Source organism: Podarcis muralis, chromosome 9 (assembly GCF_964188315.1).
Source record: "Podarcis muralis chromosome 9, rPodMur119.hap1.1, whole genome shotgun sequence".
Taxonomy (NCBI): domain Eukaryota; kingdom Metazoa; phylum Chordata; class Lepidosauria; order Squamata; family Lacertidae; genus Podarcis; species Podarcis muralis.
In genome coordinates this window covers 74247064-74262800 of record NC_135663.1, presented here as the reverse complement: position 1 = coordinate 74262800, position 15737 = coordinate 74247064, and the positions used below count along the sequence as shown (strand labels likewise).

At 41.6% G+C, this 15737-nt stretch overlaps 1 protein-coding gene across 5 annotated transcripts in view; it reads left to right on the top strand.

The window, feature by feature from the left end:
* Positions 1-15737, top strand: part of PPARGC1A (PPARG coactivator 1 alpha) — a 633897-nt gene that overhangs the window by 602466 nt on the left and 15694 nt on the right. For 4 of the 5 annotated variants that reach the window (XM_028743337.2, XM_028743339.2, XM_028743340.2 and 1 more), the window contains 3 exons: positions 12072-12987; positions 13629-13733; positions 13886-14006. In XM_028743337.2, the coding sequence (XP_028599170.2) occupies positions 12072-12987; positions 13629-13733; positions 13886-14006 (1142 nt within the window). The remainder of the gene's footprint in view (positions 1-12071; positions 12988-13628; positions 13734-13885; positions 14007-15737) is intronic. The other variant, XM_028743338.2, reaches the window with a different exon arrangement.

The following is a 15737-nucleotide window of genomic DNA, read 5'->3' as shown; positions in this document are numbered from 1 at the left end:
ACTGATAAAAATGCTCCCCTCTCCAGTTACTATTGGTTATCATTTATATATTCTGGATGGGTGTTGATAAAGGTGAATCTTTAAATTCATTCTATACCTCAAATCCTCATCATCATCTGGGATTTTGCCCTAGGGATTGCAAGACTAACTGTATATCTACTTTGTCAACATAGGCCATCAGGTGAACTGGGAGGGAATGCTTAGGGAATGAATTTCCAGGCAACTCCCCAAGGATTATGCAATTTCCATTTTAATTTTTTTAATTTTTGTAGGTAGTAAACTTACATTTTGGGTTTAAAAATCTTCTCAAAATGTCCTGCTGTTTCTTCAGGTAAGACATACTTGAAGGCACAGTTCCAAAATCACATTTTGCGCCTCATCTGTTTAAGAATTTGAGGTGATAACTTTCACACTTTTTGCCCAGTTTGGGCCATAGCAGGTTCAAGATAGCCGGAATAGATCTACAGTGTATTGAAATAATTTATGGGAGCATCATGGCAAAGATGCAAAATGGGCAGTGTAAGCATGCATGGAATAAATCCTGTTTTTCAGGTTTTGCTTAAGGGGAAAAAATAGCCTCTAGTGCCCCAGTGCCTGTTCTTTCAAGTACCGTATTTTTTGCTCTATAAGACTCACTTTTTCCCTCCTAAAAAGTAAGGGGAGATGTGTGTGCATCTTATGGAGCGAATGCAGGCTGTGCAGCTATCCCAGAAGCCAGAACAGCAAGAGGGATTGCTGCTTTCACTGCACAGTGATCCCTCTTGTTGTTCTGGCTTCTGAGATTCAGAATATTTTTTTTCTTGTTTTCCTACTCCAAAAACTAGGTGCGTCTTATAGAGCGAAAAATACGGTATATATTATACACCCAAATGTTTTCCATTTAGCTTGCTGCAGAAACTATGCAGCAATCAGACAATGAAATACTAGATTAGAATTGTTAGGGCAAAACATAACCTGCCCCCACTTTGTACTACCAGTGGCAATATTCACACAATATGTTGTATGCATGCTGTATTTTCACTCCATTTTTTGTCTGCCATATAAAGCAGAGTCTGTCCATGGACATTTCAGAATAATTTATTTAAGAATGATGGCTACTGCATGTTTGTTTGTTTTTCCCTGCGAGGAAAATCATTGTATTTTCCTTGTTTAGCAGCATTAAAGAAATTTTGTGTACACAAAGCTAATGAAAACAAATTTAACTTGTCCAAACTGTCTAACAGGGCAGGTATCCATGAGGATAATTTCACTGAGGATAAATCATGCAGGAAAAATGCAATGCTTGCAATGTATATAGCTTTTTTTTTTACATTTTAGCTTATGTTTTAATAAATATTCCCTGAAAGAAAATCTGTTTTAATTCCACCATATTAAAACCAGAACATCCTAGTCAGTCTCTTCAGATATACCTTTGGTCTCAGTTGCATAATTATATGACTTTTTCTCATTGTTCCTACGTTGGTGACATGTATGCCAATCAGTGGCGAGGCAAAGCAGGAACAATCAAAATCCCTTTCTTCCTGCTTGTTTCCTCCTTGATTTTCTTAGCTTTTATAGTGTTTTCACCTCTTTCTATGTAGTTTCAGAACAAATAGAACAGAATTTGTTTTGATGAAGATAAATTGATGTCGGCCTTTAAAACGGTTTCCCCATCATATTCCCTTTCTCCCCAGCTGTCTGAAAACAAATGGGTGCATTTCTGTGGTGTGTAAAGCATACTAAAGTCAGAAAGGAATTGCTTTCATTTGCTTTTCAAAGCTGTATTGGTCTGTTGTATTATTATTTTTCAGTAAATATTTATATACTTATTTGACAGAAACCCCATAACACCTATTAGGGATTACTTCTGAGTTGATTGGCCTATGATTGGTAATTTTAATCTAAGCAAACGGTCACAGTTAAATTTGAAGCAAGGCAGTCTTTATTCTCCTTTACAGTGGTGCCTCGCAAGACGAAAATAATCCGTTCCGCGAGTCTCTTCGTCTAGCGGTTTTTTCGTCTTGCGAAGCAACCCTATTAGCAGCTTAGCGGATTAGCGCTATTAGCGGCTTAGCGGCTTAGCAGCTATTAAAGGCTTAGCGGCTTAGCGGCTAAAAGGCTATTAGCGGCTTAGCGGCTTAGAAAAAGGGGGGGGGAGCGAAAAAATCGCAAGACATTTTCGTCTTACGAAGCAAGCCCATTGGGAAATTCGTCTTGCGAAGCACATCGAAAAACGGAAAACCCTTTAGTCTAGTGGGTTTTTCGTCTTGTGAGGCATTCGTCTTGCGGGGCACCACTGTACTTAGGCCTCTGGGCTCCACCTCCCATAGACCCTAGCTCTGCCCACCACTGATAAACAGTTCCAATAGATTATCCTTGAGGAAATATGGTCCCTGGCAGAATGAAGCTTAATTAAGAAGTAGCTTCCCAAATTCACCTTTGCACTAAAGATGGATAAAAAAAAAGTAAAGGAGCATTCATCTTGTGAAACGACAAACACTTCATTAAAGCATCTTGATAGTTCACACTTTGGTTCTGCTGGTGTGACATGTTCTGGTGGCATATTCTGCTCAAGAAATTAGATGATGCTCTGTTGAGTATCCTGCATGAGACATCATTAATATTTGTTGATGAAGCTTGGTCATGTAGGTGACACAGAAATTATTCAGGCACAAGACAGATGGATTATTGTAGTATGAAGTCTTTCTCAAGATAAGGGAGAACATCAAGAAATTGCTCATCCTCACATGCCACAGCAGAAGCTTTCCTTTACCACTTGTTAAGTGGTACAGCTTTTAAAAGTATGGAACCTAGTGAGAGATTGGTATTGAAATATACTCGGAGTCGAGAGTGGATTTCATGCTCTTTATTCAGCTCATAGTGGTGGGAGGAATGGAAGTTTCCCCAGAATGTCTGCTTTATATACATTAATTACACAACGGGCCCCATGTGATTGGCTAATTCTGGGATTCACCTGTAGGCCAATCAGGTTGCGGATTCACTTCCACCTGGAGCTGGATTGGGTGGCTCCTGTGGACCAATCAGACTGCTGCATTCTGGACCCTATTGTTCTAGGACCAATCAGACTGCTGCATTCTGAATCCTATTGTTCTAGGACCAATCAGACTGCTGCCTTTTGGATCCTATTCAACTCAGTACATAACAGGTATACTTTGTGGACCAGAACTACAGCGGCATTTGGCAAATCATGGCTCCTTGCATCTGCAGTGGAAATGTGGCAACTGTGACTTGGGACCAGTGAGTGCTAGTCAACACTGGTCCTACTCAGAGCAGAACCACTGTAGTTAATGGACACAGCTAACTTGGGGAGCATAAAAAGAAAATATTGCATCAAGTGGACAGGGTGCTATTGTGCTTGAGCCATTTCCACAGGCCTCTGGTTGGCCACTGTGAGAGCAGGACTAGGTGGACCATTGGCCTGATCCAGTAGGCTCCATATTGTCCTTTACTTGTTTTATCTTCTGAAAAAATTGCCATCTAGAAAAGAAGCTCCAACCCTGAGTTGCCGTCCCACTCCTTCATTACTGCATGTTGCCCAAAGCTGAAGAGAGTAGTGGACTGTGAAGATGCTAGTTCCTCAAAAGGTGCATATCAATGCAACTTTTGCCTCATATTGAAATCTTACCAGGCAGGGAAGTATTCATTAATTTATTTGACTTGGTTCTAAAGCTTGTGTCCTGCCTTCAAAAGGAAGGAAGGAAGGAAGGAAGGAAGGAAGGGAGGGAAAGAGACACACAAAGTTCTAACACAGTGCATGATACCTGTAAGCAGGTATCATTGACTGTTTTGGGAATGCTGGAAAAAATAAACTGGGATTTCCTCATTCTTGGGCCATATTTTAGGCAGTTACCAAGAGTCCACCGGTATATTGCTTAGCTTTTCAGACGTACCCAAACCTAGTCTGGGTTAGTTAGCATTCACAGGTGAATGTTGACAGTCACCAAATTCCAGATGTTCAATGTAGTAACACACACACACACACACACACACACCAAGCACAAGTTCCATTATCTGACGTGTTCCCTACCCCCTGTTGCCACTGAATTGCAGCCTGGCCACCCCTATGGCTGGTGTTTGGGTTGTCTACCCACAAAGCGATAAAGTGATATGATCAAGAATGGGTGGCGGAAGGTTCGACCAGGGGAATGCCATCTAGTAAATTATTAGATCTTTCCAGAGGTCTATATTTATCCTCTGCTGTACTGACAACAAGATTAAACTGACTGCTCAACAGACATGTAGTCCTTTATTATATGATGGCTATTTAATTTTATTATCCATTCCCAGCTTCTGCCGTTTTGTGTCGTACAGAAGCCCTGCTGATTCTTTTACTGAATCAGGCCATTATCTTGTGTTCAGTGCCTTAAGTGGCTTTAAATAATGTTTCCCTTGATAATCCCATTTCCAAACTCATAAGATGTAAAAGAATCTGGTGGGTTGTTTTTTTTTTAATAATGCTGATACTCACAGCATGTCTCCAGGAAGGTTCAACTCTCTACAGTCCGCCAGTATGCATCCACAAACGAGACGCATTATCAGATGTTTGTACGTTAACGCTGAAGTGCTCTCAGTCATGTTAAATTTTGACAGAAAAATTGCCATCAGTGTAAACCTGTGTTGTAAAGGGATAAGAGTTTTGGAATAAATTTCGACATTAATCTTAGGTAGGAGCTGGTGTTCTGCAGTAGCTAAAGCAGACTTGCACAATTTGTGGACCACCTCAGTGGACACAGCCCACTAGCCAGGTAATAATAATAATAATAATAATAATAATAATAATAATAATAATATTTTATTTATACCCCGCCCTCCCCAGCCAAGGCGGGGCTCAGAGCGGCTTACAAGCAATAATAAAAACAAGAAGAATGATTACAACTTAAAAACAAAAATAAAATACAACATTAAAATAATGGAACATTAAAATATTAAAATGTAGCCTCATTGCAGGAGGAGAAGGAAAAGTGTTGAGAAGAAAGGAGAAGGTAGTGTTGCCTTCCAGGGGGAGGCATAAACGATAAACACCTTGTGGGCTGGATTCAGTTTGGCGGGTCGGCAGTATGTGCAAGCCTAGGCTAAAATGTTACATTCAGGTCTAGGTAAATCTAACCCATTTTGGTCAAATCTGTGAGGGAGCGGACTGAACTTCCACAAGCTGTTAAAAACAGATGTATTGCCTTGGCCTCAAATACCAGTCAAACGATTCCCGGTTCCTGTAATTGTGGTATGCTGCTTTTATTGGCTTTTTAAAATTGTACATTGAATTCTTTGTGTTGCATTGTTTTATTGAATAGTATGCTATTGTATAATAAGTCTCACAGTGCAGTATATAGTACAGTACAGTAGATTGACTTATTTATTTATATCTAGTTTGAGGACCTTATTTTGGATCAAATGTATAAGCATGTATAGAATTCTTCTAGATATGTTAGAGCAGTTCACATACATACATACACTAAGTGCATGGGTAGGCAAACTAAGGCCCAGGGGCCGGATCCGGCCCAATCACCTTCTCAGTCTGGCCCAATTGGCGTGTTTTTACATGAGTAGAATGTGTCCTTTTATTTAAAATGCATCTCTGGGTTATTTGTGGGGCATAGGAATTCATTCATTCCCCCCCCCCGCCAATAAATAGGTCTGAGGGACTGTGGACCAGCCCCCTGCTGAAAAAGTTTGCTGACCCCTGGCTAAGTGCATTCCATGAAACATTTGATTTCTCTTTCTATTCCAAAAATGGAAGCACCATTCCAAAATACCTAATGAGTTTGTGGCTAAAGTGATACTTGGATAAAGGACATTCAGGCTCACACTAATTTTCCTGTTAAAATGACTGTCCAAGAGTCCAAGAGGAGCATCTACACTTGGATAACTTCTTTTTAAAAACAAAACATAACTGTGTTAAATGTTTGGAATAGTGATGCATGCATTACTCGGTTGTGCCATGCGCACGTTTTCTAGGAGTGTAGGGAAAAGCTTGTGCTTTTTAAAATGGAAAATATCGTGGAAACTTGTGGCAGAGAGAGGAAGGCAGTTTAAGCAGCCTTGCATTGCAGTTGGGGAATCCTTCTCGCGGAGCAGGGAGAGGAGGAGACGGTGCCAGAGGTATTGGATTGTCCTTGTAGCATTTGCAAAGGCCATTCAATTTAAGGGAAGACCTTTTAAAGAAAACTTTAAAAAGGTGGCCTTGAAAGTTTGCTTTAGGCAAAACTTGGTTGCAAATTAGAGATGTGTGGACCCTCCTGACTTGACCTGCAATCTCCATATTTATTTGGATACTTTCCATTAGGCAGAAGAGTATTGTGGCATTGCAGCCGAGGACAAGGTTGTGGGGAAGGGAAGGAATATCCTCAAAACAAAACAGAATTAAAAGGCTGGTGTTTGAAGGGAAGCATTGTTGTGGTGCATGTACCACTTCTACTGGATTTGCTGTGCAGAAGTACATAAGTGTGAGTGATGTAGAGGTACTTGTTTATTATAGAGCACATTTCAATGCAGTAATCATAAATATTGCTAAGGTTGTGCTCTGTTGAAATATGACCTACATACTCTTGATTGTTTGTGTTACGTGATTTGTCTGACACCCATTACATCCCGGGTAATGGCAGCCATTTGTTGCTCTGCACAGCAGGCGCTTTTGACAAAGGAAAATAGGCAGCAATAAAAAAGCTATAGTCTGAATTACATTCTGCACAGTGCCGCACTGCTGAGAGTTTGTGCAAGTGTGTTAACAATGCTCTGAACTGCCTCTTGTCAGCCTTCAGCCTGTAATGGCCATCTGTCCTCACATAAATCTGTCAAAACCTGCTAAGTTCAAGAGAGAGCACGGAATATACCTTGCACTGTCAACGCGAAAATGTACACATTTTGCAGAGAGAAAATCAGCCGGCGTGAAATAATCCAAAAGGGTGCAGAATGTTTTAGCACTATTGATTTAGGATCATGGCATGAGATGGAACTCAGATTACTGTGATTAGAGTAAAGGCAAAGCAGACGTGATACTCGCTGTGAATAAATATGGCGCTAATTTTCTCGAAGTTTATATACAGGGGAAGTGGGCAGAGTTTGGTCCTAGGTAGGGAAGAAGAACCAATGCAAAACTTTTCTCCTCCTTACTTAAACAAATATTGGACATTCCCCCTCTTCACTGGTGACAGAGGTGTTCTTAGGGGTTGGTGAAACCAGCCGCCCGCCAGGGGTGCAGGTCCAGGGGTGGGTGGGTGTAAAATTCACTCCAGAAATTTATCTGTGTAAAGTCATTAGACAACAGCTGGGAGCTCAGCAATAAGAGAAATGGCAAGACAGTATTAAGGTAGACCGCTAGAGACTTTGGAGCATATGACATTTTTGTGTGTCGTGCCACAGAAAGATCATACACAGGGGAAACTTCCCATCCTTGTCACACCTCAACACAAAGGCATGCAGGGGTTTTTTGCGTAAAATGTAGTAATTTCTAATGTGCCTGTTGTGGTGAAGTGTGGATTCCCCCCCCCCCCTGTGAGGGAGCACTGATATACCTCCTTGCCAAGAATCCAGGGGAGTCTTCATAGTGACAAACTTGGGTTTGCTCCTGACAGTACACTCATCGGGAAGCCATAGCAAATACTGGCTCACTATGCAGGTGGCGCTGTGGGTCAAGCCACAGAGCCTAGGACTGATCAGAAGGTCAGCGGTTCGAACCCCCGCGACGGGGTGAGCTCCCGTTGCTCGGTCTCAGCTCCTGCCAACCTAGCAGTTCAAAAACACGTCAAAGTGCAAGTAGATATATAGATACCGCTCCGGTGGGAAGGTAAACAGCGTTTCCGTGCGCTGCTCTGGTTCGCCAGAAGCAGCTTAGTCATGCTGGCCACATGACCCGGAAGCTGTACGCTGGCTCCCTAGGCCACTAAAGCGAGATGAGCACCGCAACCCCAGCGTTGGCCACGACTGGACCGAATGGTCAACCTTTACCTTTATATGTTTGCAGGTTCAATTTTGTAGCCATTTGTTGGAGGCAGGTCTAATTTTGAATGCTGGCCTATGTGAAAAGCTTCCTGCAAATAGAAAACCGGCACAGCCGTCAAAACCTTATGCTAGCTTTCTGTCAGAAAGGGAGAAGCTCTCAAAAGAGTTATTCCCCACATGCACATTCTGTTTCCTCAAAACCATATGATTTCATGCCCATCTTATTTTCTTGATGTGGGTGGGTGGGGATTAATTTGTTTAGCTTTCATTTTACTTATGTGTGCATTTATAACTTCATTTCAACTTAAAAGGCATCTAATATACGTGAATTGTTAAGTTCCTGTGCTTAGTTCATAGTCCTTAATTTTTAAGGCTCCCCAACTCTCTCTCTCTCCTTAAACATAGTTCTCCTCATCTCACCTTATTTCTTTTTGCACATTTTACTAATGATATGGAAGTATTTTTATTTTAGGAGAAATTCAGTGGTGATTGATTTTTTATTTTGTTTATTTTGTTTAAAAACAGACACTTGCAAGCCCTTCTGTCCAGCATCCTCGCCAACTTTACCATACAATACCCTTCGATAGTCCATTGGCTAGAACAGGTAGTCATTATCATTTGAGGTGCATAAATGAGGCAGCCTTTTTTTCATAAAGCCTATGACTCTAATAAAGTTATTGGCCATGTTGACCTTCATAAACAAATAGCTTTCCTCCAAACACCACATTACCGATGTTAAAAAAAAAGCCAAATAACCAAAAATATGTAATTGTATTGCGGGACCTATAGGTTTCACATCTTTTGCTCAGTTTGGCTCAAACTGACCAGCAAAAACATCTATAATGTATTAAAATGTTTTGGGGAGCATCAGCGAAAAAATTAGAAAAAGCAGAACCAATTCTTTCACTGAAGGATAAAAGAGTTCCTTTGGACTGAAGAGTGCTCTGTCTTCTGCAGATTATACACATTTCTCACTGTCTCTCTTTTGGCCTGACACTGATCAGTGGTTGATCATACCTCTGTTGAGGTAACATTCCTGATGCAATACAATATTGTTCCCTCCATTTGTCAGCACAGTTCCTTTCACAGACCTTAAAATTGCATCTTGAGGGATTAAACTAGACCCCCCCCCCTTGTTCCTGATGTGGGCTATAAGTCCCCACATCTTCCGTGGCAGGGGGGACTCCATTTTGTTGTTTGCCTCAGGTGCCAAAATGTCTTGGGCTGGCCACATTACCTGCAGCAGTGATAACATGGCTGTGCAAGTTTGCTGGATTATTGTTAGGGACCCATAGAGGCCTTGGGCTGTTATGTGGTGGCTTGGTATATTGAGACACACCTTGGATGCCTCCGAGTAAGTGAGATTGCTTATGTGTTGCTCTTGAAACTGAACATTTCTAACAGCTGTGCTGTGTGTTACTAGCCATTGGAATGCTGTAGGTTATGGCTGAGGTTTGTGCGAAATGGGTTTTTGTCTTATTTTTCCAACGTAACACCTCTGTTCCTCTTTGAATTTGCCTATCTGAACTAGAGATCTTCAGTTTCCACATTGTAAAACTAAAACAACAGAGTTAAATACAATTCTGCACAGCTTTATTTAAGCCAATCCTATGCTGTTGGTAGGAAGAACAATACTTAAATTACCCTGGACACTATTTGACTGTTCAGTGAACATTTCCATCGATGCAAATTTCTGAACCTCCTTTAAAAAGAAAGAAAAACAACTTGTTTCATTACCCAACTTAGCTTCTCGGTTAACTTGCCTCTCAGCTAGGAAGATGTAGTTCCCAACATTTTGTTTTTTAAAAATCATTCGATTAACATAATCTTTTATAGAACCTGAAAGAAACTCAAAAAGAGTTGCAAACATCCGCTACACAAAACTATCAGCAGTGGGATGAAAGCATTGCCTTCTTTCATTCTAGGTGGTTCAGCGTGGCTGTGTGTGATCTTTCATCTCTGCAAAGAGATCTGGCATAGTAAATTCACATCATAGTGTGCGGGGAGAGCGGGGGAACCTGGTAGTTATTGATCTGACATTTGTCTCCTCTTTATTTACTTAATCCTCTATTTGCTCGACACAAAGTAAATTTCAGCCTCTCCTTTGTAATATTCATTGGTATTTGGGTATTTAGTTGCCGTTTCAGTTTCACTATTGTTCTGTCCCCCCCCCCCAGCAAAAAACAGTGTTTTCGAAGAACCTTGTTTTGTTTCCAATATTTTATTATTTGTGTATTAGCAAGGGTTTCTTGAATTATTGAGCTCTGCAGACCTGAATCATTGCTACAAATTGTATGGCCAGTTTTAGGTCTTGCATCTCTTTGTGTTGTCTGTTACTGAAGTACTCCACGTTTCTGTCATCTAGATTGTTTTAGCTTTAGAAATAGTTGGAATGGGTGGAGAAGACTGTGACAGTGTTTTAGATTTACAGTCTAAATCTACAATTTACAGTATCAACTTTGTATAATGAATGCCACTGAAATTAGTTCAAACTCTCTATCTGTTGAGAGGACACCCAAATAGTCCAGAAACCTGATCAGAAAATAAATTAATAAAATCAAAATCTCCCCCCTTCCAATAGTGTTTGATGTGTCCTAGTTTTGATGTTTGAAGGAAGAAACATTCCTTAGACATTATTTTAGCAGTGTGGTTACCAATCACATCTGCTGTTGTTTTCTTAAATAATGCTATGCGTGTGGGCCCCAATTCTCAGTTCATCTGTGTCATATGGAGAAGAGAGGATTGCCCCTTCGCCCCCAGCCACAATCTTGATGAAAACTGATTTACCCCATGTGGTAATAATAATAATACAGTGGTACCTCGCAAGACGAATGCCTCACAAGACGAAAAACTCGCAAGACGAAAGGGTTTTTGGTTTTTTGAGTTGCTTCGCAAGACGAATTTCCCTATGGGCTTGCTTTGCAAGACGGAAACGTCTTGCAAGTTTGTTTCCTTTTTCTTAAAACCGTTAATACCCAGGGTGCATTGCTTGAAGAGGTGCAGTTGCACGCGGTGTGGTAGCCTTTTTTGAGGTTTTTGAAGACTTTGGTGATTTTTGAAGCTTTTCCAAAACTTCTTTTGAAACCGTGCTTCGCAAGACGAAAAATTCGCAAGACGAAAAGACTCGCAGAACGAATTAATTTCGTCTTGCAAGGCACCACTGTAATTTATTAAGCAAATAAAAAAAAAAGCTTCCATTGATACCCATGGTAGATTTTTGGAGGGTTTTTTTTGCAATGCCTTTTGCAGTATTGGGATGATTTTCATTGTGATTGAGGCTGGGGAGGGAAGAGATAAGGATGCCTTCCCCATGTGCAGTTAAAGAAGCTTCTGGTTTGGCCTGTGCTGATATACATTCGGAGGCCCTTTTTAAAGCACTTCTTTTAGCCGCTTCGGAGCCATAGGAATGCATGCCCCTCCCACATCACTGTGGTAGTATTGAAGACCAAGGCCATGTGGGAGGAGCCCATGATTTGGTTCTTCTCATGCCAGTGTTTCTCCCGTTACTTTGGGGGACAATGCTGGTGTGGAAAGGAACCACAACATTCGCTTCTACCTTGTGATCTAGGACTTCGTGACATTACCAAGTGGTGCAAACAGGATCCATGCTGCAGCTATTCCACACCACTAAAGGTAATAACAGAAGGGACTTTTAGTATCATCAGCATCACTTTTTATGTTGCAAGGGGTAAATAAAAGCATTGTTTTGTTTTTAGTTGTGTGTGTGTGTGTGTGTGTGTGTCTTTGCTTGCTTGCTTCATTCATTCATTTTAATGAACATGATTTCTTTATGTATATAGCACCCTCAGTGTTCATAACACATTACAGAGTAGCAACAAGATGATAAATCTTTTCCTCTGAGATTCTGACTATCTAAATTTCAACTTGGGGGAGTCGATGGCGGGAGGTGAGCAAGATGGAAGCCAGGGTGAACTAGAGAAGACTGTGTGTTCAGTGTAGCTGCATGCACATAAAATAGGCGAATAAGGGGTTGTGGCAAAGGTTTCGTGGAAAAGATGGGTTTTGAGGATATGTTTCAGGGAAGCGACAGGAGGGGGCCTCATGGGGGAAAGTTAGGGTAGAACCCACATGCTAACCAACTTTGGTTGGTTTTTGCTTTGCTTTCCTCTTAGGCCTAACTCCGCCTACAACCCCTCCTCACAAAGCCAACCAAGACAACCCTTTTCGGACTTCACCAAAGCCAAAGTCGTCATGCAAGACTGTTATGCCACCTTCCAAAAAACCGCGCTGCAGTGAGTCTTCCAGCTCTCAAGGACATAACTTAGTTCGGAAGGGTCCGGAACAGTCAGAGCTGTATGCGCAGCTTAGTAAAACAACTGTGCTGTCTGTCGGTCATGAGGAGAGGAAGACAAAGCGGCCTGGTTTGCGGCTGTTTGGTGACCATGACTACTGTCAGTCTGTTAATTCGAAAACAGAAATACGCATCAACATATCCCAGGAGCTTGAGGAGTCCAGACAAGTCCAATTGAAAGGCTGCTTGCCTGAGCGGTGGTGCCATATTTGTTCTTCTTTCGAACAATGTGACCAGTACAAGAGAGAGACTTCACAGGCGAACAGGCAGGATTTGCAGTGCAACAGCCGGAAACAGCTCCAAGACCAGGAAATCCGGGCCGAACTCAATAAGCATTTTGGTCACCCTAGCCAAGCTGTTTTTGAGGAGGAAACCATTAAAACCAGTGCACTGAGGGACAACGGCAATTATAGTGACGAACAATTCTCCAAGCTACCTATGTTTATAAATTCAGGACTAACAATGGAAGGTCTTTTCGATGACAGCGAAGATGAAAGTGACAAACTGTGCTGCTCGTGGGATGGGACGCAAGCCTACTCCTTGTTTGACCTGTCGGCTTCTTGCTCATCTCTTAACTCTCCATGCAGAGATTCAGTGTCTCCACCCAAATCCTTCCTTTCTCAAAGATTCCAAAGGATCCGTTCTCGATCAAGGTCCTTTCCTCAGCACCGGTCTTGTTCCCGTTCTCCATATTCCCGATCGAGATCAAGGTCGCCGTGCAGCAGATCCTCCTCCAGGTACTGTACTGGAAGAAAGCTTCTGAGCAGTAACAAGCGGCGTGATGGGCTGTGACTGCCCGCTTGCAGGAAGTTGCTGTGCTAACCTTTTATCAGCAACCTCTCCGTTGCTAAGCTAGTTACAGTTCATACGAAACGAGGCTGACAGTCGCTAACTCAGTCATCTATTCTTATCTCAGTAAAGAATTTGCAGAGAGAAAATAAATCACTTGGGCAGACAAAAGGAAATACTTTCCCACACAATTATGGAATTCATTCCTGTAACATGTGCTGATGGCCAACTAACTTAGAGGTTGTTGGATTATTATTTTTCTAAAAGGATCAGTTGAAATTTGCGGAAGATAAGTCTCTTAAAGGATAGGAGATCTGATAAGCTAAGTGGAGTCCCCATGATCTCTCAATACTCAGAGCCTGACTTGTATGTCAAAATGGAGCCACATAACTTGCCATTGCTGGAGTCAGAATCTTAGACAAGTTGGACCCTTGAGCCAACAAGGCGATGCATATTTTGTTGTTAGGTGGCTAAGAAATGCACATATTATGACAAAACCTTATCAGCTATAGATGTGAGCCGTAGGAAGCTGGGGATAACTCATCCTTTACAATCAGTGACAAATGTTCTTTTTTATTTCTTCTAACAGATCTTCCTACTATCATGAGTCCAGTCACTGTAGACCCCTGGCATATAGAAGTTCTCCCTTGTATTCAAGATCCCGATCCAGATCGCCATATAGCCATAGACCCAGGTAGTGTAGTATCCCATATTTATACGTCTCGCATTTTTAACCTATATTTCTTTTTGCATGTGTCAAAAGAACAACACACCCAATCTTTATTATTCATTGTACCTCTGGGAAATTCAGGCACTTGATTTTAATGATTAAGTTATGTCTCCTAGATATGACAGCTATGAGGAGTATCAGCATGAAAGGCTGAAGAGGGAAGAATACCGCAAAGAATATGAAAAACGGGAAACTGAAAGGGCCAAACAAAGAGAGAGACAGAGGCAGAAAGCAATTGTAAGCACTATGCAGATAACTTTCATTTTGGAAGAGATTTGTTTTATACTCCTTTTCTCTGTCTTTTTTCTCCTCAAATGGAACAAACAAAACACACACACACTAATCTCTTCACATGCATTTCTCAGTAATTCTGATCTCCCGTGCTCCAGTTGTGCTTTCATTTCAATGCTCACTTTGCCTTTAAAATGTAATATTTTAAAGCTACTGTAAATCATCACTTTCTACATTCTGTAGCCACTAGAAGACATATTAGAAAAGGGCTTTGTCATGGATAGTAAGCAGCAAAGTTGCTTAAATTTTCGTAGCATATGGGATGTATAGAAATATATAAATCTGCCATAGAAGCAGCAACTTCTGTAATGCAGACAAAAATGTGCTTTGTCCTAAGATGTTTGTCTTGGGGCATATGTGTGCTACAAAGTTAAGGCAGTTGTTCGCTTATTTCAATGCCGTTGCATCCCCCGAAGAATCTGGGTGACTCTTAACTTCCTTAGAGACCCTTTGCTCCCTCACGGAACTAAAGTTCCCCAAGAAAATGAATAACTTTTTCAACCACTATCAGTCTTTGTGTAAATTTGCCCCTGGCAGTGAGTCATTGGATAAATGCAGAGTATTGGCATAAGGTTTAGTGGTGACACAAAAGCTATACATTAGGTTTCAAACAGGACTTGCTAGGGGTGTGTGTGTGTTGCAATTTGTTATTGCTGCAAATAGTTGGCTGGCTGCATGAGGCCAGAGAAATATCACTGTAAAGAGTTACAACATGCCCTTGTATGACCTCTTGTCCCATACGCTCCCCCACTGAGATGTTGACATTCCTGCGTTGACCTTGTATGCCTCTTTGAAGCAATAGTACAATAGCTCTGATTTTCCTAATGGCTCGAGCAAGGCCTGGGTCCATTTATATCTGGTTAGAAGTTTTGAGAATACTAAATTTGAGCTACAGTGGTGCCTCGCAAGACGAAATTAATTCGTTCCGCGAGTTTTGTCGTCTTGCGATTTTTTTCGTTTTGCGAAGCACGGTGTCGGGAAAGTTTTGGAAAAGCTTCAAAAATCAGCAAAGTCTTTAAAAACCTCAAAAAAGGCTACCACACCGCGTGCTATGAGTTGCTCCTCGAAGTCAAGTCGCAACTGTATTAACGGTGTTAAGAAAAAGGAAACAAACTTGCAAGATGTTTCCGTCTTGCGAAGCAAGCCCATAGGGGAAATCGTCTTGCGAAGCAGCTCAAAAAACAAAAAACCCTTTCGTCTTGCGAGTTTTCCATCTTGAGAGGCATTCGTCTTGCGAGGTACCACTGTACATTGTTGGGCTATGCCATTTCTTTGGAGCAAGGTTAGCAAATGGGGTCCTTTGAGGTGCTGGATTGCATCCCTGACCCTGATGGCTCTTGTGGTTGATGGGAGTTGGAACCCAACATCAGCTAAAGGGTTGGCTTCCCTTCTTTAGATAAACATTTTCAGGTGTGCTACATGAATGTTTTGAAAGCGCCTTCCTACAGGCTGCAGGAAGAAGACAAGGGACATTTGCTAGTGATTGTTCTCCACCAACACCACTCGCCCAACCTGTGTAATGTTGTGGTTTTGACACCACACTGACAAAGCAGATAATACGAGGCAGTGGTAGCAACTTAACAGCATATTTTACGTTTGGGACTTGAGACACATTTTTGAAAATTATTCAGAACCCAAAGCAAGATGAACTCCGTTGAACAAACCCCCATATTTCTG